The sequence below is a fragment of the Equus caballus genome, chromosome X (genome assembly GCF_041296265.1).
Source record: "Equus caballus isolate H_3958 breed thoroughbred chromosome X, TB-T2T, whole genome shotgun sequence".
Classification (NCBI taxonomy): Eukaryota; Metazoa; Chordata; class Mammalia; order Perissodactyla; family Equidae; genus Equus; species Equus caballus.
Genome location: NC_091715.1, coordinates 12,968,482 through 12,995,140, shown reverse-complemented (window position 1 = coordinate 12,995,140; position 26,659 = coordinate 12,968,482). Strand labels below are relative to the sequence as shown.

The 26,659-nt window shown below is 40.5% G+C and overlaps 1 protein-coding gene across 31 annotated transcripts in view; it reads right to left on the bottom strand.

The window, feature by feature from the left end:
• Positions 1-26,659, bottom strand: part of REPS2 (RALBP1 associated Eps domain containing 2) — a 247,307-nt gene that overhangs the window by 12,013 nt on the left and 208,635 nt on the right. For 22 of the 31 annotated variants that reach the window (XR_011434850.1, XR_011434849.1, XR_011434851.1 and 19 more), the window contains 3 exons: positions 21,905-21,988; positions 20,328-20,473; positions 5,343-5,448 (listed from right to left, as the gene is read on the bottom strand). Coding sequence is in view for 27 of the 31 variants with exons in the window: in XM_070257713.1 (XP_070113814.1) it covers positions 5,343-5,448; positions 20,328-20,473; positions 21,905-21,988 (336 nt within the window). In the remaining 4 variants the exon portion in view is untranslated. The remainder of the gene's footprint in view (positions 1-5,342; positions 5,449-20,327; positions 20,474-21,904; positions 21,989-26,659) is intronic. The other 9 variants (XM_070257721.1, XM_070257719.1, XM_023633526.2 and 6 more) reach the window with 2 other exon arrangements.

The following is a 26,659-nucleotide window of genomic DNA, read 5'->3' as shown; positions in this document are numbered from 1 at the left end:
TCCTGCAATGGCCCATGAACCACCTCTAGCCCTTCTCAGCTGCAGTCCAGGATCCCCTGGAAAACTGTTTTAGACAATCACCCACAGATGAAAGAGCCTTTGTGGAAGTCCAGGTTTCCAGCAGAGAAGTTCCAGCACAACAGTGGAGGAAAAACATACAAGTTTGGATGCATTGGAGAGGGTAAGAGGAACTCATTGACTTTACTCACATCACCCTCTCCCAAAGCAGCACACCTTAGGGCCAAGAGAGATCTCCTTGGCCCATGATTTCTCCCATGGGGGAAGTGAGAGTGTGTAAGTGAGCACCCAGCTTCACCAGCTGTGTGAGATACTGCCAAAGAGGCTCATTTCTCTCTTCCTCCATCCAGAGTACTGAATTGTGAACTGCGTGACTGGGAGGCAGGAAGAGGCTGGGAAAGTGGCAGATCAGAATCTGGAAGGGCATTAAAGGAACATGGATCCTACAAAATGTGTTGCAGGACTCCATCAAGAAGCCCACCTATGAGTCACTGGGAATCCTCCAACTGGCCATGGGGCATGCCCAATGCTCCATGGGATTTACTCGCACACACCCCCACCCTATGCCCAGCTCCCTGTTCACACTCCCAATAGTGGCCACAAGAGCGAGTTTGGCAGATGGCTAGTGAGCACATGCAGAAAGCCTGTGCTGGCCCAAATCTGTGGGCCAGAGAGAGACTACAAATTTGAGCTTTAGTGCCACCTTTGGGAGAAAATAGAGGCTGTCAGCACTTGGCCTAGTGTTTTGCAGGATGAGAAGAAGGCATACAAGCTTAAGAATTCTGCCACAAGAGGGAGCAAGATACATCAAGCAGGTGCATCCATAGAAGGTCTGAGAAAGCTTCAGAATCCCTAGCAGGGTTGAAGGAAGGTATTTTTCTCCCAAAGGCAGTTAATAAAGACTGGAAGAGGTGACTGCTACTTCAAATATGAAGACAGAAATGCAAAACTTCAAGGAACATGAAAAACCAAGGAAACACGACATCACAAGAGAACCACGATAATCTTTTAGTAGCCAATTCCAAAGATAAGGAGATCTACAATTTACCCGATGATAAAATAGTTGTTTTAACGAAATTCAACAAGCTACAAGAAAACACAGAAAGACAAGTCAATGAAATCAGGAAAACTACACTACACAAACAAAATGAGAAGTTTAACAAAGAGACAGAAATCATTAAAAAAAAGGACAAAACAAATTCTACGGCTGAAGAATACAATAAATGAAATGAAAAATGCAATACAGAGCATCAACATCAGAATGGATCAAGCAGAAGAAAGAATATGTGAGATAGAAGACAGGAACTTTGAAATTGTCCAGCCAGAGGAGAAGAAAGAAAAAAGAATTAGAAAGAGTGAAGAATGCCTACATGATCTATGGTATACCATCAAAAGAAATAATTTGTGAATTATTGGAGTTCCAGAAGTTTAAGAGAGAAGGGAGCAGAAACCTTATTTAAAGAAATAATGGCTGAGAACTTCCCAAATCTGGGCAGTGATATGGATATCAAAGTTTATGAAGCTCATGGATCACCATGCAAACTCAACTTAAAGAGATCTTCTTCAAGATTCGTTATAATAAAACTGTCAAAAATCAAAGACAAAGAGACTATCTTAAAAGCAGAAAGAGAAAAGAAACTTGTAACTTACAAGGGAACCTTCATAAGGCTATCAGCAGATTTCTCAGCAGGCATCTTACAGGCCAGGAGAGAGTGGGATGATATATTCAAAGTCCTGAAAGAAAAAAACTGCCAACCAAGAATATTCCATTCAGCAAAGTTCTCCTGCAGAAATGAAGGCAAGAAAAAGCCTCCCTTGAGGCAGGCCCATGGCCGAGTGGTTAAGTTCATGCACTCTGCTTTGGCAGCCCAGGGTTTTACCAGTTCAGATCCTGAGCACAGACATGGCACCGCTCATCAGCCATGCTGAGGGGGTGTCCCACATAGCAGAACTAGAAGGACCTATAAGTAGAATATACAACTATATTCTGGGGAGCTTTGGGGAGAAGAAGAAGAAAAAATAAAAGAAGATTGGCAACAGATGTTAGCTCAGGTGCAAATCTTTAAAAAAAGAAGAAAAAAGAAAAAGCCTTTCTCAAACAAACAAAAGGTAAGGGAGTTCATTATCAATAGACTTGCCTTACAAGAAACGCAGAAAGGAGTTCTTCAAGCTAACATGAAGGGACACTAATTAGTAACATAAAAACATATGAAAATATATAAGACACTGGTAAAGGTAAGTATATAGTCAAATTCAGAATACTCTAATACTGTAACATGGTGGTATGTTACACTTAACTGTAGTAAAAAGGTTAAAGGAAAGAATATTAAAAATAACTATAGTTACAACAATTTGTTAATGAATACACAATATAAAAAGAAGAAATCACGACATCAAAAACAAAAAAGGAGGGAATAAAAAGGACTTTCTTTTATATGCGACAGAAGTTAGTTGTTTGTAAGCCTCATGGTAACCATAAAACCAAACGTACAGTAGACTCACAAAAGATAAAGAGAAGGAATCAAAGCATACTACTACAGAAAATCATCAATTCACAATGGAAGACAGCAACAGAGGGAGAAAGGAACAAGGGAACTACAAAACAGCCAGAAAACAATAAGATGGTATTAGTAAGCCCTTATCTATCAATAATTACTCTAAATGTAAATAGATGGAATTCTCCAATCAAAAGATATAGTGTAGATAAAAAAACAAGACCCAACTATATGTTGCCTACAAAACTTCAGCTTTAAGAACACAAAAAGCCTCAAAGTGAAGGAATGAAAAAGATATTCCATGCAAGTAGACACCAAAAGAGAATACAGGTGGGAATGTAAATTGGTACAGCCACTATGGAAAACAGTATGGAGGTTCTTCAAAATTTAAAAAAGAACTGCCATATGATCCAGCAATCCCATTTCTAGGTATATATCCAAAGGAATTGAAATCAGTATCTCAAAAAGATATCTGTACTCCCATGTTCGTTGCAGCATTATTCACAACAGCCAAGACATGGAAGCAACCTAAATGTCCATCAATGGACAATGAATAAAGAAAATGTATATACAGGCAATGGAATATTATTCAGCCCTAAAAAATAAAGAAATCCTGCTATCTGAAACATCATGGATAAACATGGAGGACATTATGGTAAGGGAAATAAGCCAGACACAGAAAAGGACAACACTAGATGACACCACTTATTTGAGAACCAAGAGAAATGAGAATATATTTCCACACAAAGACTTATTCAAGAATGTAGTTTTACTCAAAATAGCCAAAAAATGGAAATAGCTCAGGTGTCCATTAATAGGAGAATTGATAAACCAAACTGTGGCATATTCACTCAATGAAATACTACTCAGCAATAAAAAGGAACAGATTACTGACACAAGCAACAATATAAATGAATCTCAAAAACATAATACTAAGTGAAAGAAGCTTTACACAAAAATACATGCTTGAGGACACTATTTACATAAAATTATAGAATAGGCAACACTATTGCATAAGAAATTTAGAATAGTGGTTACCTCTGTATGAGTGGAGCAGGTAGTGACTTGGAAAAAACATGAGGAAGCTCCCTGGGGTGATGGTAATGTTCTATATCTTGATAGGAGTTTGGGTTCCATAAGTATATGCATTTGTTAAAAATTCAGCAAATATACACTTAAGATTTGTGTATTCATTGTATATAAAATTTACATCATAAGAAAAACTTGTAAAAATACTCTAGTTAATGATATGCATGTTAAAAATATTTGGGGTACAAGTACAGATGTCTACAATTTACTTGAAAATATGTTAAAAATAAGATGGACTGATGGATAGAGGGACAGATATGTGATAAAACACGTATAGTAAAATGTTAATGGTAGAACCAAAGTGATGGCTATAAAAGTATTTACTCTGATTCTTTCAAATTTCCCATATGTTTGAAAATGTTCATAATAAAATATTGGGGCAAAAGGGGGGGATAATAAAAGAGAAATCAAAGAAGGATGAGACAGCAGAGAATGCTAAAGAAGAAGCACCAGTGAAGTAGAAGGAAAACGAGCAGTCTGATACACCAAAAGCCAGTGAGAAAAGTGATTTCAGAGGAGGGAATGGTCAATTGTGTAGAATTTTTCTGAAAATTCAAGTAATATCAAAACAGGCCCAGGGGATGTGGCTGTGAAAGAAGTGTGAGTGGAAGAAAATGAAGCCACAATGAAGCAGAGGGAGAGAAAACTTGGTGAGAAAATAGAGACAATAAACGAAAACAACTCCTAAGAAACTTGGCTGTGAAGGAGACCAGAGAGATGGGGCAGCAGCTGAACGAGGGTGTGGGGTCAAGACAATGGACAATACCAGAGCAGATTTGTGTGTAGATGAGAACGATCTAGCAGAGAATCAGAAGATGTAGTGGGTAGAATTGTGTCCCCTGAGAAGATACGTTTAAGTTCGAACCCCCAGTACCTATAAATGTGACCTTAGATGGAAATAAGATCTTTGAAGATATAATTTAGTTAAAATGAAGCTATGCTAGATTAGGGTGGGCCTTAATCCAATGACTGGTGTCCTTATAACAAGAGGAATTTAGACAAGAGACAGAATGCCATGTGACAGTGGAGGCAGAAACTGGAGTAATGCATCTACAAGCCAAGGAATGCCAAGGATTGCCAGCAACTACTAGAAACTGGGAAGAAGAAAGAAAGGCTTTTCCCCTACAGCTCTCAGAAAAAGAGCATGGCTCTGTTGACACCTTAATTTCAGACTTCTAGCCTCCAGAGCTGTGAGAATAGATTTCTGTTATTTTAAGCCACCAAGTTTATAGTACTTTGTTATGGCAGCCCTGGGAAACTAACACAGGGGAGATTAATGGTGAAGAGAAATAGATGATAAGGACAGGGGTGATGTCCTTGACAAGGTGATACGGAATCATTTCCAAGGTACTCGGGAGGAGCTGACCTTTGATAGTATCAGCCACCCTCTTCCACTGAAGTAAGTATAGCATCATTCAAGGAGGATCTAAACAATTTTTACCCAGCAGCTTTCAACAATAAAGAACACTTCAAAAGCCTTTGTAATAGATTCCCAGTCCTTTTAACTAAGACACAATATGCAGCCTACATATTAAAGTTACCGGCCTTCCTTTAAGTATACAAGAACCAACCCATGAAACTTAAATACAGTGATTCTCTGCCTTCCAAAAGGTGTTTGAGATCAAAGAGGCAAGTCTTACCAACAGGAATAGAACCAGGTCCTCAGCCAACGGTCAAAATGAAACAAAACAAAACAAGCAGATGAAAACCCTGGTAACTCAAATTCAGGAAGTTCCTTACCTTGAGCTGCTGTTGGAGTTCACTGTTCAAGCGGGCCAGCACTGCATTTGCCTCTTTATTTTTGCGGATAGCAGTTTGAATAGCCTTCTTCTGTTTGGAAGACTGTCTACAAAAAAGTAGAAACAGTTTAGTGAAATAGAACTTAGAGGTCTGGACCCTTGTGGGTCAGAACTCTGACTCATGAGAAGTGCTAAACTAACAAGGGGCTAACGTCACAGGGCTCCAAAAATAAATTCACATATTCACAGAGAGGCAGGCACACACCAAATGAAACAAATTTGTCAGGATGAATTATTTACACCTGAAGTAATTCCCATTTTATAATTTGAACAAAAGCTGTAAATTGAGCCTTTTCAAATACTTTGCATCCCATTTACTCCAAGACATTTTAATAAGTATTTCTTCCTGACAAACCATATTAACTGGAATGCCCTTTTTGTGTAAGCATTGATGGCATTTAAAAGACCTGCAGGTTGACAAGTCTGAAGGAAAAGAAGAACATTCTCTACAGCAAAAATCCTACATTAACTTAGCCAACCTACATAACTCTCCTTTATTTATTATTAGGCAAGAATGCCTGAGTGTGTATGTGTGTGAGTGTGCACATGCACGTGCATAAACCAGCATACATCTGTGGCACTTGAGAAAAATGCAGAAACGTTTTAAAACCAGTATTCCCAAATTAAGTCAATAGCAAATTCACAGAACAGGTATAACTAGGGTGACCATATGTCCCACTTTGTCCCTTACAGTCTCTGTTTATACTTCTTGTTCAGTCATAATTATTCTTAGTGCTCTCTTAGCCCTCAAAACTGTCCACGGTTGGAATGATAAATCAACATTGTTGTATCACCTACAACCTTGCATCCCACAGCAAGAAACACTGAATTCTCAAAGCAAAAGGGTAATTTAAGTTCCCCTAGAAAAACAAACATCTTTGTAGTCACTAGGAGACGGGTTCTAGGCCAGAGCAACTGAACTGCAATGCATTGTGACTACCTTAGAGATCTGATTAATACTCACTGAGAATATACACTACGCTGGCCACTCCACTAATCTGTACAAGACATACTTTCTTCCCCAACAAGCGTAGAGCTAAAGATTAATTTTTTCATCCATAAATAGACAGGGAAGCAGATCCAAAATCTACTTTTTAAAAAGATATAGATTGGATGGGGCCGGCCCCGTGGCCGAGTGGTTAAGTTCGTGCGCTCCTCTGCAGGCGGCCCAGTGTTTCGTTGCTTCGAATCCTGGGTGCGGACATGGCACTGCTCATCAAACCACGCTGAGGCAGCGTCCCACATGCCACAGCTAAAGGGACCCACAACAAAGAATATACAACTATGTACTGGGGGGCTTTGGGGAGAAAAAGGAAAAAAATAAAATCTTAAAAAAAAAAGACATAGATTGGATTTCTGGTTTCAAGACAAGATAGAATAAACACACTTCTCTCAATTCTTCCCACTAAGTACACTTAAAACCCTGGACATATTATATAAAACAAACATAAGATGACTCCAAAAAGTGGAGTGAAGAGGGCAAACCAGCTAGGGAATTCAATACCCAGAGAATCACATAGCAGTGAATTCCCGGGGTTTTCCTTTTTGCTCCATATATCCCAGACTGGATAGTGGAGAAGTTGGCAATGCATAAATGTCAATGAAGGCAGACAAAAAAAGCCTCTCCAACATCCTGCACTCTCTAGCCAAAGGACTTGAAAAGGGGCAGCCTAGCAAGACAGAAATTAGACACAATATCCCTCCTGAATATAGGTGAAAAATCTTTAACAAAATACTAGCAAACAGAATTCAGCAATATATAAAAAGAATTATACACCATGACTAAGAGGAGTTTATTCCAGGGATGCAAGACTAATTCAATATTCAAAAAACAATCAATGTTATCCCCCACCCTAACAGATGGAAGAAGAAAAATATCACATGACGATATCATTTAATGTAGAAAAAGCACCTGATAAAACTCAACACCTACTCATGATAAAAACTCAGAAAACTATGAATAGAGGAGAACATTCTCAACTTGATAAAGAACCTCTATAAAGAAACTATGGCTAACTTCAAACTTAATGAAAAACTGAATGCTTTCCCCCTAAGATTAGGAACAAGGTAAGCATTTCTGTTCTCATCATTATTTTCAACACAGTGCTGGAAGTCCTAGCCAGCAAAATACAAGAAAAGGAAATAAAAGGCACACATACTGAAAAGAAAGGAATGAAACTGTCCCTATTTGCAGATGATATAATGGTTTATGTAGAAAATCCCAAGGAATATATAAAAAACTCCTAGAACTAATAAGTGATTTCAGCAAGGATAGAAGTGAGTTTGCAGGATAGAAGATCAGCATACCAAAATCAATAGTATTTTGATATACTAACAATGAATACTTGGAAGTCAAAATTAAAAATATGGTATTATTTACAAAGACTCAAACTGAAATCCTTAGATACAAAATTTGTACAGAATTTACATGCTGAAAACTATACAACACTGATGAAAGAAAGAAAAAGAGGATCCAGATAAATGGAGAAATATATCACATTCAAGGACTGGAAGACTCAACATAGTAAAGATGTTAACTCTCTCCAGATCGATATAAAGGTTTAACAAAATTCCTATCAAAATCCCAGCAAGATCTTTTGTAGTTCAAGACAAAATTATTCTAAAATTTATATGGAAAGTCAAAGGAATTAGAATAGCTAAAACAATTTAAAAAAATAATAATAAAGTGGGAGAAATAGGAGACTTGTTATATAGCTATAGCATCAAGTAATCAAATAACCAAGACAGTAACCTAGACTGTGCGGTACTGGCAGAAAGAAAGACACATGGATCAATGGAACAGAACAGAGAACCCAGAAAAAGACTCACACTAGTATGGCCAACTTATTTTTGACAGAGGTACAAAAGCAAGTCAATGGAAAAAGAATAGCCTTTTCAACAAACACTGCTGAAGTGTCAAGTGTAAAATTATAAAACTTTTAGAGGAAAACACAAGAGGAAATCCTCAGGACCTAGGGCTTGGTGAAGAGATTTTAGACATGACAACAAAAGCATGATCCTTAAAAGAAAAAGAAATCAATAAGTTGGACCTCATCAAAATTTTAAAAACGTTTGCTCTGGGAAAGACTCACATTAAAAGGATGAAAAGACAAGCTACAGACTGGGAGAAAATATTTGCAAACCACAGATTTGACAAGTGGTTTGTATTTAGAATATATAAAGAACTCTCAAAATTCAACAGTGAAAAAACAATCAGAAAATGGGCAAAGGACATGAGAGACATGTCACCGAAGAGGATATATGATGGCAAATACACACATGAAATGATGTTCAACATCACTAGCCACTAGAGAAATGCAAATTAAGACCACAATGGGATAGAATTACACATCTGTTAGAACAGCTAAAATTTTTTTTTAAAAAGTGACAATACCAAATGCTGGTAAGGATGTGGAGAAACTGAATCTCTTGTATATTGCTGCTGGAAATGTAAAAATGGTACAGCCATTTTAGAAAACAACTTGGCAGTGTCTTTAAAAACTAAACATACACGGTATACAACCCAACAATCACACTCCTGAACATTTATCCCAGAGAAATCAAAACTTATACACACACAAGAACCTATACACAGATGCTCACAGCAGCTTTATCCATAATACTCAACAACTACACACAACCAAAATGTCTCTCAACAGGTGAATGGCTAAACAAACTGTGGTACAGACCGCTGCTTAGCACTATTGAGATATGTAACAACTTGGATGGATGGCAAGGACATTTATGCTGAGTGAAAAAAAACAAACTCAAAAGGCGTGTAATGCTACTTATATAACATTCTCAAAATGACAAAATTACAGAGATGGAAAACAGATCAATGGTTGCCAGGGGTAAGGAATGTTGAGGAGGAGGGGGTAGGTGTGACCTCTGTATCTTGATCACAGTGGTGGTTACAAGACTCCACACATGTGATAAAATGGCATGGAATTATACATATACACTGTCCCAACATCAACTTCCCAGTTTTGATATTGTACTATAGTTAGGTAAAATGTAATTAAAGGGAGAAACTAGGCAAAAGATACACAGGACTTCTTTGTACTATTTTTATAATTTCCTATGGATCTATACTTATTTAAAAATAAAAAGTTTAAAAGAAAAAAGATGTCAATCAGAATTGGATGCCCCTCCTTCAACTACTACCATGCTATGTGTGCCCAGCTTGTAACAGTTTCCTCCTTCATTGGGAACTGTGTCCATCCCTTTTCCCCTTCTCCACAGGGATGGGTCCCTGGCAAGCAGTTTGTCTTAAGAAACTCTCGCCTCTATTTTCACACTTGAATGGACGCTGGCCCATGCTGACCTGACTAGATTTTCTCTCCCAGGCATGTGGGTTATGGCTAAGAGTTCAGTTTAGCCTGGGCCCTGGAAAGTGAGAATATAATCCCTAGAGCTGAAGGTGGTTGAGAATCTTCATAGATAAAAATGACAAAGAGTGACATCAGCATCATGGCAGAGTGAACTTGCTTGGGCTCTCCCCTCCAACATACAAGAAAAAGGGGCATCAATATTCCACATAGGACATCTTAACAATACAAAAACGTCAGAGAGACATGCAGCCACATGATGGAGGGTGGAGAGGCTGAAGCCCCTCTCAGAGGAGCTGGAATGGGGTAAGAGAGAACTTTGCTCCCTCCCCTAAAGACTGCCATCGCCATAGCAGGAGCTTCCATGAAGGAAGGAAGGGGGAGAGATCGCTTGTTTGCGGGATCACCAAGGACTCCCTAGGGCCCTTGCAGCCTAGAGGGAAGCCCTCTAACGGGGTGAAAGTTTTCGGGTGGGATGACCTCATCAAGCCAAGACCCCAGGAGACCAGATAGCGAGAGCTGATCGAGAAAGCCCAGAGTGCACACAGGAGAAAGTGCCCCTCCCCCTACCCACCTTGTGCTGCTCCACTGCCTGGGATATCAGCTCAAGGAGGAGGGCTCAGAATACGCAGCCCTCGACCTCCACCCAGTGGCAATAGGCTGTAACTGCAACCGAATAATATCAGAATGTGTAAGACCTGACCTAGCAACATCAGACACTACATCAAATCTCCAGACCAGAGAGAAAACGACAAGCACCCAGAGCTCAGTCCTGAGGACAGAGAAATATGTAATCTAAGTGGTAATGAATTGAAAAGAATTATCATCAAAAATCTCAATCAGGTAAAAGAAAATGTAGAGAAACAATTCAACAAGTTCAGGAGCTACATCACAAAAGAGATTGAAACTACAAAGAAGAATCAATCAGAAATATTAGAGATGAAAGACACAATGGAAGAGATAAAACAAAATACGAATTCCCTGAACACTCAAGTGGACTTGATAGAGGAGCATATCAGCATAATCGAAGACAAACATGTTGAAATGCTCCAGACAGAGGAGGAGAGAGAACTAAGACTAAAAAGAAATGAAGACAGTCTCCAAGAAATATCCAACTCAATGAGGAAATGCAACATAAGAATTATAGGTATTCCAGAAGGAGGAGAGAAGGAGAATGGAGCAGAAAGGGTGTTCAAAGAAATAATAGCAGAGAACTTCCCAAACCTAGGGAAAGAGAGGAAATCTGTGTGAAAGAGGCTTCCAGATCTCCTAGATTTGTCAATGTAAAAAGACCTATTGCAAGGCATATATTGGTAAAACTGGCAAAAATGAATGACAAAGAAAGAATGCTGAGGGCAGCAAAGCAGAAGAAAATAACCTACAAAGGAACTCCTATCAGGCTTTCAGCAGATTTCTCTGCAGAAATCTTACAAAGCTAGGAGACAATGGAACAACATATTCAAATCTTTAAAAGACAAAAATCTTCAGCCAAGAATACTCTATCCAGCAAAAAAATCCTTCAGATATGAGGCAGAAATTAAAACTTTCCCAGACAAACAAAAGCGAGGGGACTTTGTAGCCACGAGACCCCCACTACAAGAAATCCTCAAGAAGGCCCTCATACCTGGAAAAAGAAAGGGAAAAAGGGGTCACAAAACACAGAGTAAGGAGATAAATAGGTCAAGAGACTCAGAGTAAGATAGCAAATATTCAACTATAGCATTAAGCTAGAGGGAAGGAAAACACCAAAAACAAAGTTAATCCTGTCATTTTAACCACAAACTCACAAGACAAGATGGAATAAGATATGAGAAAAACAACTTAGGAGGGGAGGAGGAAAGGGACCAAATCGGTTTAGACTAAGGAAATAAGAGGCCATCATAAAATGGACTATCTTATACACAAGATTCTGAATACAAACCTCAGGGTAACCACTAAACAAAAAATCAGAACAGAGACACAAAGAATAAATAAGGAGAAACACATCATAAAAAACTACATAATTCAATGGGTAGACCAAAACACACAGGACAAGAAACAAAGGAAATGCAGGAAAACCAGAAAATGAATGATATAATGACAGCATTAAGCCCTCATACATCAATAATCACCCTAAATGTAAATGGATTGAATTATCCAATAAAAAGGCACCGAGTGGTGAGATGGATTAAAGAACAAGACCCAACAATATGCTGCCTCCAGGAAACACATCTCAGTTCCAATGACAAACACAGGCTCAGAGTGAAGGGGTGGAAGACAATACTCCAAGCTAATGGGAAACAAAAGAAAGCAGGTGTCGCAATAATTATATCAGACAAAGTAGACTTCAGGATAAGACAGGTAAAGAGAGACAAAGAGGGGCAGTATATAATGATCAAAGGGACACTCCACCAAGAAGAAATAATGCTTATAAATATCTAGGAACCTAACACAGGAGCACCAAAGTTCATGAAGTAACTATTAACAAACCTAAAAGAAGCTATTAATAACAACACAATAATAGTGTTATTATTGAGTGTTATACTCAACACTCCACTCACATCAATGGATAGATCATCCAGACAGAAAATCAACAGGGAAACAGTGGAATTAAATGAAAAGCTAAACCATTTGGACTTGATAGACATAAATAGAACACTCCATCCAAGAACAGCAGAATACACATTTTTCTCAAGTGCACACAGAACATTCTCAAGGATAGACCATATGTTGGGAAACAAGGCAAGCCTCTGCAAATTTAAGAAAATTACAATAATAACAAGTATCTTTTCCGATCATAATGCTATAAAGCTAGAAATTAATTAGAAGAAAAAAGCTGAGAAAGAGACAAAGATGTGGAAACTAAACAACATGCTATTGAACAACCAATGGATCATTGAAGAAATTAAAGGAGAAATCAAAAAACATCTGGAGACAAATGAAAATGATAACATACCATACCAACTCATATGGGATGCAGCAAAAGCCATATTAAGAGGGAAATTCATCACAATACAGGCACACCTTAACAAACAAGAAAAATCCCAAGTAAGCAATCTCAAATTACACCTAACTGAATTAGAAAAAGAAGAACAAAGCTCAAAATCAGCAGAAGGAGAGAAATAATAAAAATCAGAGCAGAAATAAATGCTATTGAAACAAAAAAGGTGGCAGAAAGGATCAATGAAACAAAGAGCTGGTTCTTTGAGAAGATAAAAAAAATTGATAAGCCCCTAGCCAAACTTACAAAGAAAAAAGAGAGAAAGCTCAGATAAACAAAATCAAAAATGAAAGAGGAGAAATAACAACAGACGCCACAGAAATACAGCAGATTATAAGAGAATACTATGAAAAAATATATGCCAAGAAAATGGATAATCTGTAGGAAATGGATAAATTCTTAGACTCTTACAACCTCCCAAAGCTGAAGAAGCTGTTTCAAGAAGAAACAGACAATATGAATAGACCAATCACAAGGAAAGAGATTGAAACAGTAATCAAAAGCATCCCAAAGAATAAAACCCCAGGACCAGACGGCTTCTCTGGAGAATTCTACCAAACTTTCAGAGAGAATTTAATACCTATCCTTCTCAAGCCATTCCAAAAAATCAGGGAAGATGGACCACTTCCTAACACATTCTACACGGCCAACCTCACTCTGATACCAAAGCCTGACAAGGACAGCACAGAAAAGGAAAACAACATACCAATATCATGGATGAACATAGATGCAAAAATCCTCAACAAAATTTTGGCAACCCAAATTCAGCGATACATCAAAAGGATCATACATCATGATCAAGCGGGATTTATATCAGGGACACAGGGATAGTTCAACATCCGCAAATCAAGCAACGTGACACACCACATCAACAAATTGAGGAATAAAAACCACATAATCATCTGAATAGATGCAGAGAAAGCATTTGACAAGATCCAACAGCCATTTATGATAAAAACTCTCTTATCTCAACAAAGGCCATATATGACAAACCCACAGCCAACATCATACTCAATGGGCAAAAACTGAACATCATCCCTCTGAGAATAGGAACAAGACAAGGATGCCCACTATCACCACTCTTATTCAATAGAACTGGCCAGAGCAATTAGGCAATAGAAAGGAATAAAAGGAATCCAAATAGGGAGCGAAGAAGTGAAACTCTCACTGTTTGCAGACGACATGATCTTATATATAGAAAATCCCAAAGAATCCATCAGAAAACTAATAGAAATAATTAACAACTACAGTAAAGTCACAGGGTAAAAAAATCAACTTACAAAAATCAGTTATTTTTCTATGCTCCAATTATGAACTTACAGAAAGAGAACTCAAGAGTACAATTCTACTTGCAATCGCAACTAAAAGAATAAAGTACCTAAGAATAAATTTAACCAAGGAGGTGAAGGACTTATACAATGAAAACTATACGACATTACTGAAAGAAACTGCTAATGACATAAAGAGATGCACATGGACTGGAAGAATAAACATAGTTAAAATGTCCATATTACCCAAAGCAATCTACAGATTCAATATAAGCCCAATCAGAATCCCAATGACATTCTTCACGGAAACAGAGCAAAGAATCCTACAATTCATCTGGGGCAACCAAAGACCCAGAATTGCTAAGGCAATCCTGAGAAAAAAGAACAAAGCTGGAAGTATCACAATCCCTGACTTCAAAATGTACTACAAAGCCACAGTGATCAAAACAGCATGGTACTGGTATAAAAACAGGCACACACATCAATGGAACAGAATTGAAAGCCCAGAAATAAATCTGCACATCTATGGAGAGCTAATCTTAGACAAAGATGCCAAGAACATACAATGGAGAAAAGATAGTCTCTTCAATAAATGGTGTTGGGAAAACTGGACAGCCACATGCAAAAGAATGAAGGTAGACCATTATCTCACACCATACACAAAAATAAACTCAAAATAGATCAAAGACTTGAAGATAAGTCCTGAAACTATAAAATTCCCGGAAGATAATATAGGTAGTACACTCTTTGACATCGAAGTAAAAAGGATCTTTTCAAATACCATGTCTTCTTAGACAAGGGAAACAAAAGAAAAAATAAACAAGTGGGAGTTCATCAGACTAAAGAGCTTCTGCAAGGCAAAAGAAACTAGAATCAAAACAAAGAGACAACCCACCAATTGGGAGAAAATATTTGCAAATCATATATCTGACAGGGGTTAATCTCCATAATATACAAGGAACTCACACAACTGAACAATAAAAAACAAACAACTTGATCAAAAAATTGGCAGAGGATGTGAACAGACATTTTTCCAAAGAAGAGATACAGATTGCCAATAAACATATGAAAAGATGTTCAACATCATGAATCATCACAGAAATGCAAATCAAAACTACACTAAGATACCACCTGTTAAAATGGCTATAATCACTAAGACTAAAAATAACAAATGTTGGAGAGGGTATGGAGAGAAGGGAACCCTCACACACTGCTGGTGGGAATGCAAACTGGTGCAGCCACTATGGAAAACAGTATGGAGATTCCTCAAAAAATTAAAAATAGAAATATCACATGACCCAGCTATCCCACTACTGGGTATCTACCCAAACAACTTGAAATCAACAATCTACAGTAACATACGTACCCCTATGTTCGTTGCAGCACTATTCACAATAGCCAAGACATGGAAACAATCCAAGTGCCAACTGATAATTAGATAAAGAAGATGTGGTATTTATACACAGTGGAATACTACTCAGCCATGAAAAAAAGACAAATTCATCCCATTTGCAATAACATGGAAGGACCTGGAGAGAATTATGCTAAGCGAAATAAGCCAGGCTGAGAAAGACAAACACCGTATGATTTCACTCATATGTGGAATATAAACAAACACATGGGCAAGGAAAACAGTTCAGTGGTTACCAGGGGAAGGGGGGTGGGGGGTGGGCACAGGGGGTGAAGGGGAGCACTTAAGTGGTGACAGACAAGAAATAATGTACAACTGAAATCTCACATCAATGTAAACTATTATGAACTCAATAAAAAAAATGACAGAAACACTCTAAGAAAATTGAGAAGAATCAGGAGGAGCCCCAAAAGGTTTGCAATCCTCTCTTCCAATCCATTCCTGCCACGGGTTTCCACGAGTCACTCCTATATCCTTATAATAAAGAACATGGTTTTGCGACCTCAAGTTGTTTTTTATTATTTGCCATCAAAGGAGCCCTAAATAATGCAAAGATAGGATCAAGCCCCAGAATACCTCTCAAGGGTTCAGCAAAGACATTTATTTAACTTGCCTCACCTTCTCAAGAGTTGCTTCTGGAGTTTGTCTCTTCAGGTTCCCCTACTGTTGCTACCCACTGTTCCAGGCTGGGCTCTAACTGGCCTGGTTTCCAAGGAGGAAGATGAGGAAGTAATAGTTAAGCATACATTTCTTTTGTCCAGTTCTGTTGTGTGCCATGCTATCTATCAATTTTAAACTGCAGCACTCTGAGACACTGTCCACTCAGTTTTGTGGCAGACTATCCTCCCAAACCTATTCTGTGCTTTCTTGTTTTCAGAAGCATATCATCCTCAGTTTGAGCTAGGCACATGGCCATCCAACTAGAAACTACATTTCCCTGTCTCCCTTGCAAGTAAGTGAGGCGATATGACGAAGTTTTGGCTAAAAGAATCAGAGAGAAGTGATGTGTGTGCCACTTCTGAGTCACGCCCTTAAAAGTAATCTCTTTTCTCTCTATTTGTTCCTTTCCTGTTCCGGGGGCCTGGAATGTGAACATGTTAGTGGTGAGCCATCTTCAACCATATGGATAAAGGAAACCCCCAGAGGGATCTCAAACAAGAAGACAAAAGATACCTGGGCTCCCGGACAGAGCTACTCTATGCTTCTGGACCACTCACCAACTCAGACTTTTACATAAGAAAGAAGTCAATTTCTACGTTATTTGAGCAACTGTTACCTGGTCTTTATTTGAAAGAACAGAAACTATGGTCTCTAGATGAGAAAAATCTTAGTCTTCACCCTAGGTCCTGATTTCTCCCAAGGAATTCTGAGTACAGCTTCTAGGAACTGAACTATTGCCTTTTCTCTACTTGGAAATGGTAGGTTTTTATTCGGGATGCCAATAATTAACCCCACAGACATTCCAGTAATGCCAAACACGAGGTAGGAAGGGAAACAGAATCCCAACCACATTGATAACATCATACCACTGCAACCCTGGCTGCTGGGCATGCCCTGGGGTGGTCCAGGACACCTCTCAGGGTTACAGAGAAGAGCAGAGGCCATAGAGGCTGACACAGGTTCAGCCACAGTACTGTTACACAAAATCCTCTATCTCCAAACTGCTCAAGCCATTGTATTTTCCCAAAGTCCATCCTTAGCAGATACACAAGCTATGGGGAAAAACCAACTAAGCCAAATTATTTCTAAGAAAAACCCACTTTTGTCCTCATGGGAAGCTCACTGTTGACGACACAACCTTAGAGCTGTTTATTAGTTATAACCTGGACTCAGCAGCTCACTTGGAGAGAACACTTCCTTAGTTCCTTTGCCCTGAATGGAGTAGACAATAATAATATCTGAAGGAGAATTTGTTTCTTTTGATAGATCAGTTCTCATGTTCATTTTCCAAAGAGCTGATAACCATTTTGCAACTAGTCTATTTTTTTAGCCTTTCTTACCCAGTGTTCTGTTAGAGAATTAAGAAAATGATTTGTGACTCTTTTCTTAGTTTTCCCAAAGATGATACACAGTAAAGACCACTCTAGATGCAGGAGAGAGGTTAACTAACTACAGACAATGGATGTCTTAAGGGCATCAGAGCTTCATTCTTTCCAGAACCCTGGTTGAGAAAGGACTATACATACTAACCATCATGTGTCTGGCTGTCTCTCTCTCCAGGGCTTAAAAAATTATGAATGCTAAGTTGCTTTTTTTCACTCCAAAATAAACTGGTCTTGGAACTGAAATAAGTTTTATGAAGTTCTCCAACCACAAAGCTTAGATCCCTGCCATTTATAGCACTATTAAGTCTTGCTGATGGGCACTAGCCTCTCAACCTGACACCATGTGGTCACCTAACTAGTGAGAGAGCATCATGGTAAGGGACAGTCACTGAACAGGCAGATAAAAGCATCTCCTTTCAACAAATGGTGCTGGGACAACTGGATATCCATACTCAAAGAAGGAAGTTGGATCCCTTCCCCATACTATACACAAAAATGAACTCAAAACTGAGCATGGGCTTCAATGTAAGACCTAAAACCATAAAACTTTTAGAAGCAAACACAGGAATAAATCTTCATGAACTTGGGTTAGGCAATGGTTTCCTAGAGATGACACCAAAAGCAAAAGTGACGAAAGAAAAAGAAATAGATAAATTGGACTTCATCAAAACTAAAAACTTATTATTTGTGCTACAAATAATACCACCAAGAAAGTGAAAAGACAACCTACAGAATGGGAGAAAATATTTGCAAATCATATATCTGACACAGGGCTTCTATCAGAATACATTAAAAAACTCATAACTCAAAAACAAAAAAATAATCCAAGTAAAATTGTGCAAAGGATCTGAGTAGACATTTCTCCAAAGAAGATATACAAATGGCAAATAAGCACATGAAAAGATGTTCAACATCATTCGTCATTAGTGAAATGCAAATCAAAACCACAATGAGATACCACTTCACATCCACTAGAAAGGCTATAAAAAAAAAATAAGTGTTGGCAAGGAAGAGGAGAAATTGGAACCCTCATACATTACTGGCAGCACTGTAAAATGCTGCAACCACTAAGGAAAAGAGTTTGGCAGGTCCTCAAAATATTAAATATAGACTTACCATATGACCCAGCAATTCCACTTCTAGGTATATACTCAAGACAAATGAAAACATAAGTCCAAACAAAAACTTGTATACAAACAGTACAGCAGCATTATTCTTAATAGCTGAAAAATGGAAACAATGTAAAAGGTCCATCAATTGATGAATGGATGAACAAAATGCAGTATATCCATACAATGGGACATTATTCAGCAATAAAAAAGAATTAAGTTCTGATTCATGCTACAACATGGATGAACCTTGAAAACATGCTAAATGAAAGAAGCCAATCACAAAAGACCACATGTTGTATGATTCTATTTAAATGAAATGGCCAGAATAGGCAAATCTAGAAAGACAAAAAGTAGATTAGTGGTTGTCTGGGACTTGGGAGAGAGGAGAATGGAAAGTGACTGTTAATGGGCACAGAATTTCTTTTTGGAGTGATGAAAATGTTCTAAAATTAGATTGTGGTGATGGTTGCACAAACTTTGTGAATATACTAAAAACTACTGAACTGTACACTTAAAAGGGTGAATTATATGCTAGGTGAATTATATCTCAATAAAGCTGTTTAAGAAAAAACAAGTGAAGAAAAGAAAACGAAAGGGATCTTTGTGCGAACTCCACTACCTGCCCTGCCACACACTTTGGAGGATGTTATAGGCACCACTGACTGACTAGCATTAATGTGAAGTGGAGATTGAAGTGAAAAGCTGCGTAGAACATGTAAGAAAATTCAGTCATCTTTGTCCTTGATAGGGATCCATCCCCTAGGCTTGAGGGTGGCTGGAAGATGGTCAAGGTTCTCAGTGACCGTTAAGGACAAAATATACTTCCTTTATGCACTGATACCACTGGGGAACTGTCCACTTCGAAAAACAAAAACAAAAACCATCATCTGAAGAAGAGTGCTGCCCAGATTCAGAATGGGGCTTGGGATTCAAGGGCAAGTTGTTCTTTCCATAACAGTGTAGGCAGGAGACAATCCGCAGCAGCCCCTGAGATCTGCAAGGCCCCTAGAGCAGCGTCATGACACATCTTTAACATTTACATTAGTGACCAGTTGGGCTCACTTGAAGTCACGCATGGCAGCAGGTTTCTGCCCTCGACATCTTGCTCAATTTCACTACAGGGAAACTGAGGCAAGTGACAGCTCTTCTTAGAGCCAAAGCCTTCTGGAGAAGGATGGTCTGTCCATAACACTGTTGTCTTGGTCCTTGGCCATGTCCAAAGCTGTCCACATCCTCCCTTCCAACGTCTGTTAACAGTTAGTTAGGTATCTTGGAGGCTCCGCATGTGACCATTCTGTGCTGATACAACTGACAACAGAAACTCTTTACAGGGATTAAAAAGAAATCACACACCATATCTACTGAAAGTTGGGTCTGAGGGTCATGAAACTAGGGCCATTTGCCCCAGAGGAACATGAGACTAGGCAGGCAAAGAAGGAAAAAAATGTCTTCTTCCTAGGAAAATGGAGGCCAGCATAAGGAAGAGAATAGGAAGGAGTGGAAGAGGAGGGAGGAAGGGAAGGAAATCAAACCAAACTGAAACACACCCCAGCCTGGGACTCGCCTGCCCCTTGGGCCAGGTTAAATCCTACAGCTTAGAAAGCCTCTCTCTGTGACTGGAAGACTAATCCAATCATCGAGATGAGGAAGGTCAGACTACAAGCACAAAATCACACCCTTCTATGGGAGTGAGTGTAAATGTAAACGTTATTTCCATTTACATAGACACACAGATTTATAAGGAAGATTCTGACCTTGCTCTCATTTATCTGCTCTACTTACTTTTGGACTGTTGGATGGGGTTTCGCGGCTGCTACAGAAGCTGGCCCACCTACAGTGGTAGAAGGCTCTTGGTTTTCTGTAGCTTGATTTTCAGGTCGGAATTTCCTACGGATGGGCTTTGATGGGGGCTGAGAATATGGTAAGTCCTGTGAATTAAAAACAAAACAAAAAAACCCAAAAAGTTAAAAAATTAAATGCTCCCCCCTAGACGCCAATGCCCCATGTTCCTCTAGGCCCGCCCCCAATGTCAAGTGTGTGCTCTATTCAAACTCCACACCCAAGGAGATGTGGCTGATTCAAGTCTTGGCAAGAACTGGTGGGACACGGGCATCAGATTCCAGTGGCCTTTCTTTCTTTCTTTTTCTTTTTTCATGCTTGCAGACTATTACCTCTTTTTGTCACCTGGAAGGACACAGGAATCAGTGTAGTGGCCCACCTGCCCTCCCTGCCTGCCTTCCTTTTTTTAAATTCTGTGCGCATCTCACACCCCAGGGCCTTTTCTAATTGAAGACAAAACTGGTTCTTGCCTCCCTTTGGGGCTTTATGGAACATACGTTTTGAAATTTGTAAAGGTGTTAGTCATATGCTCATCATTCCCCTACCCCCAATTCCTACACCAAGTCAAGCTCAAGAGCAACAGTGCTGCCTGGAAGGAGACAGCTGGCCTGCTTCCTTGGAGGCCCCTGCCTCACCTGTGCTCCTGAGCCCAGAGCCCACTATCTTTGAAGGTACAAGGGCCTGAGAAAATGGGGAAGGACAAGAAGAGAGTGAGAAGATGAAAGGAGAGCATGATGACTGAGTGGTGCTTACTGAACAAATGACCCGTGACTCAGTGACATGGGTGGGCTACAGAAAGGACGCCAGGATGCAAGAGGAGACCACGGCACAAAAAGAAGGGGAGACTTTCCCACCCCCATGAGGCACTCCTAGGACATTAGCAGCATGCAAGGTTCTGCTGACAGCATCTGTCCCTCCCTAGAACACCTCCTCAACTTGCCAAAAGCAAGGCCACCATATTTAGCTAGGAGGTTGAAGAAAGAAGTACAAACTGTCAGTGACATCAAGGTCAAGCCCAGGAATCATCAAGACCCTAATCTTCACAAAGAACCCAAATTCTAGGAAATCTCAACTATTAACATTCATGTCAGGACATGAAAACCTTAAAAGGGTAGACTTGCAGGGCTGCCCAATGGTGTAGCAGTTAAGTTCACACACTCCACTTTGGTGGCCTGGGGTTCAGGGGTTCGGATCCCAGGCACAGACCTATATACCTCTCATCAAGCCACGCTGTGGCAGTGTCCCACATGCAAAATAGAAGATGACTGGCACAGATGTTAGCTCAGGGACAATCTTCCTCAAGCAAAAAGAGAAAGATCGCAACAGATGTTAGCTCAAAAAAATAATGCAAATACCATATTACTCCCCTACTTAAACCCTTCAATGGCTATCCATTGTTTCAGAATAAAATTCAGATTCCTAAAAAAAAAAAAAAACGGTAGATTTCCTAACAGAGGCAAGAAGCCCAGGAAAGAGGCTCACAATGCCATCACAATGTCGCACCCTCACACTGGCCTTACCTTCTTTGTTGGACTACTTTCTGCAGCTTGGGAGGGGGCTCTGTTCAGCTGGGGGTGTAACTCGGCCTCAGATGCTTGTTCAGGCTGTAGCAAAAGATCACAGAGAGGAAAAAATGCACAAACACAACCACCTAAATATATCATGAAGAGCACTTAAGAAAATAGTCACTAAAGGAAAACTGATTTAGACCAAATGGCAGCCAAGCATGGCTAGGTCTGCTGATCCTTGGGAAAAACCTTCTGTAGAGCCCACTATTTCCTCCCATCCCTCCTTCTAGCCTTGTTCAACCGTAGGAAAAGAGTCACGGGAATGACTTCTATAATTGAACATATGTATTGCTAAAAACTAATGCTTTACAAGCTCAAAGTAAAAATAACAAGGCTAATTGGAAAAACAGGGTTAACCAGAGCAGGGGCTGGCCTGGTTGCATAGTGGTTAAGTTTGTGTGCTCTGCTTTGGCAGCCTGGGTTTCACCAGCTCGGATCCCGGGCGCAGACCTACGCACCACTCATGAAGCCATGCTCTGGTAGGTGTCCCACGTATAAAGTAGAGGAAGACAGGCACAGATCTTAGCTCAGGGCCACTCTTCCTCAGCAAAAAGAGGAGGATTGGCAGTGGATATTAGCTCAGAGCCAATCTTTCCCAAATGAAAAAAATTTTTTTAACCAGAGCACTAAAACAACGACCACAATGAAAAACACTAACGGGGCCAGCCTGGTGGCATAGTGGTTAAGTTCGTGCACTGCACTTTGGTGGCCTAGGATTCAGAGATTCCAATCCCAGGCATGGACCTACACACTGCTCATCAAGCTATGCCGTGGCAGCATCCCACATATAAAATAGAGGAAGACTGGCACAGATGTTAGCTCAGGGACAATCTTCCTCAAGCAAAAAGAGGAAGATTGGCAACAGATATTAGCTGATGGACAATCTTCCTCACCAAAAAACAAAAATAAAAACAAAATAACTGAGATTTTAAAAAATATATTAAATTCCTAATAAAAAGCACTGCAGTAGATATGACTCTTTACCTTAAAAAAGGTGGTGAGGGAGTGTAAGCATGATGGAAGGAGTAAACAGAGGGGTTCAGGCTGCTGAGTGGTGTGGAATCAATCAGTAAATGCACAAATATCGATGAGGACTGCTCCCAAAGCCCTTCAAGACAGAGCAGGTGCCACACAGCTAAGCAGAAAAGGCCAGGGAGACTGGGCGCCACGTGCAGCTCCCTGTCTCCCCAGGGCTTGCTACTTTCAGCTATCCTAGAGTACTGTGCTTTCAGCTGCTACTAGACAGCGATGCAAAACATTAACATACTAAGAAAAACCCTCCACATGAACCAACGTGACTTCCACATTATATCGACACTGATCCTCTGTCTACCCACAAACTAATCTGCATCACAGAAACACACACTGCGGCACAACAAATGGCTCAGTGCACCCACTTCGTCCCTAACATGCTCTAACCTCTTGTGGAGTGTGGCTTCCTCCTTTCTCTGATTCTACTGAAACAGCTTGTCCCCGAGTGTGTTAATGCTCTCCCATTTGGCCAATTCTAGCTGCCTCTTCTAGTCTACTCGCAAACCTTCCACCCAGCATGGCACCCTTGACTACCTGCAATCTCCTACTTGTAATCATTCTCTCTCTCTTTCTCTCTATCCCTCAGATGTAGGATTTCTCAATGTTCTGTCTTCTATTCCCCTACCCCATTTTTCCCTCCCTGGTCATTCTTTCCCAAAGTAATCCCAGCTGTTCCTACATTTTCATAGCCCTAGCTAGAAACCTCGGTTCCCAGCCCACTCCCCACCTCTTCTAAACCTGTTATACAGGCATTCAGCATGCCTGATTTCTATTTCCAAGTTTCTCTTACAGCCTTCTCCTTTCTATTAAGGATAATTGTATTACTATTGTTGTTATTATCATTAATAGATATACAAAACACCAAACACTATGTGCCACACATTGCTCTAGGTAGCTTGCATAGATTACTGCATTTCATCATCACAGCCCTAGGAAGTGCTTATTATCCCTATCTTATTAGTGAAGAAATTGAGGTTCAAGAAGGAACTCACCCAAAATCACACAAATAGCAGGGTCTGAATCTAGGCCTCAGGTTCCAAATCTGGGCTTGTGACCATTATGCTATACAGCCTCAGGTACTCCTGGGCCTGAGTATTATTCATTCAAGAACTATTTATTAAACAGCTGCTATAGGCAGGCCCTGCACTAGCGCTGGTATTCAAGGATGAACAAGCCCAGATCTTGCTTACAAGGAGCTTGAAGTCTAGCGGGAGAGGCAGAGAAATGACCAGGCAACCTTCAGTGGAATTAGGATGATGGTGGGGAAGCATGGGGGCTGCAGGAGCACCCAGCCTTGTGGGTCAGCAACGACTCAGGCAAAGGTGATGTCCTAGCCAAGACCTGAGTGATAAGCAGGGTGCAGCCAACAAGAAGGGAACTGCATGGGAATGGTGAAAAAGGAGCCCCAAAGGGCCTCCTATGCTCCAACATCTAGAATGTCAGCTTGGCATACCACAAGAACCACAAGATTGGCTGAAGCCAATCGCCAAGACAGGAACCACAGGAGAAGTGGGTGTGAGGAGGAGCTCAGTTTTGGGCATACCGAGTTGGAAGCACCTGGGAAATATCCAAGCAAAGCCATTCAGGAGCCATTCACTGTCAGGAGTCTAGGGGATGCAAGAATTCACTCCCCTTCTGTGGGGGTTCTGACAAATGGTATCATACTTCAAGATCCACAAGCCCAATGTCAGCTCTATTAATGCCTGAATAAAGACCCAATAAGCCCCCGAATACAGGCCTTCCCAAGAACTGCGCTGAAGAACGCAACTTGGACCTGAAGCCCCTTCTACCCGTCCATCTGCAAATCTATTGTTTACAACACATGTGTTCTAGCCCCAAGGCTACACACGCAGCCCCCTGCAGGGACCACAGGTGTGCATCAACACATCCCACCAGCCAGGTAGAGAGAAAAGGAGTGACAGGCCTCTCAATTGGTCAGTTCCCCTCTATCATCAGGCAGACAGAGAAGCATTTGCCCTGATGCTCCCTTTCCTGGGGAGATAAATGAAGTCTTCTTCTTGTGGAAATACTGAGGGAAGTGATAAATTGGATCCTCTTTTCAACAAAAATGAGGATTCTGAGCACAGCAAAAGTGGGACAGCTGTCTTTGTCACTGTCTCCGTTTTAAACATTTCTAACAAAAAACAAAAACAAAAAACCACAATGGGGGAGGGGTTGGGAAGGATGAGGGAGCAATTGGGAGACGTGTCTGAAAATTGTTTTCCATTTACAAATTTGCCTTCCTGAAATTGTATCCAAGGGCCTGGGTTTCTAGCTCTATGACTAGTGACAAACAACTCCTCTGTGTTCTATCAGGCTGAATGTAACCATCAATCTCCTTAGAAGGAAACTGAAGACCTCCCCACCCCTTCATACTGCTGTATGACTGATTCTAAATGGATCTATCTATTGAACATTCAGAGAGGTGAGTCTCATGAGGGGCCTGGAACACTGGAATCAGGAAGGTCCTAGAAAGGCAGAGCCTCACCAGAGCCAGAAATTATCCCAGGAAAAGAGATGGAGGAAAAAAACTACCTTTGTGGTAAAAAAAAAAAAAACCTAAAGATGAGATTTAGACATGTAAAAGTCCCTCTTCCCAATAAACTATCTCACTTTCCTTCATCAAAATAGTATGAGGCTTCCATTAGATTTAGCAGCTGGAAAGCACAACAAACCAGGGAGATTTTTTTGCTATTTCTTCAGACTTTTCTAAGTTAACAATTTTGGGAGAATGATAACCCATAAAAACAGGGGTGCCTGAGCGGCTCCCTTTTTCCTTTGTGTGTTAGAGAAAGGGAGAAACAACTCGGTATCAATATATGGACAATATACCCTTGTCCAAAAGTTCTGGTTGTCTGAACTGAAATCCAACACCTGAATCTCATGAAAGAAACAAATACTTGGATTACAATTAAATTGCAAATGGCAGTCCTTCCCTCATGGCTCCATGCGTAACAACATGTACCCAGCCGAGATGTGGCAAGCCAGGAAAATACTTTTAGCCAAGATCTCATTAAAACTCAAGCTAACGTTCCTTTAAAAAACATATATCTCGGAGAGGGGTGTAGCAAAATGGCGGGGTGAGCTGACGCGGGACTCTCTCCCCTCCAAACTACAACAAAGGATTGGAAAAACTGAATTTCAGCCAATAATCCTAATGCCAGACCATCAGAGAACTACAGAAACAAAACCACGGAGGACGGAGACGCTGCAGCCAGCCTCGGAGGAGCTGGAACAGGGTAAGAGAGAACTTCGCTCCCTCCCCTAGAGACTGGGATCACTGTGGCGGGTGAGGGAAGGAGCAGGGGAGGGGCCGTGCCACCGAGTGATCGTCCAGGACTCCCGCCACCAGTGCAGTGGAAACCCGCTGACGGGGGAAAGCTTCTGTGCATGGGGACACCATCACACCAGGGCCCCAGGAGACCACAGAACAGGAGCTGATCAGAATCCAGATCGGCACGTGAGAGAAACCGGCCCTCCTCCCTGCAAACCACACTGGGCGCCACCATCTTGCCCGAAGGCAGAGAGCTCAGAACGCGCGGCTCTCGACCCCCATCTAGTGGCGACAGGCTGTAACTGCAACCGAATACAACCATCATGCGCAAAAACCGCTTCTCTACCATCCAGCAATTTATAAAAGCTCCAGACCAGAAGGAAAACAATAAAAACACAGAA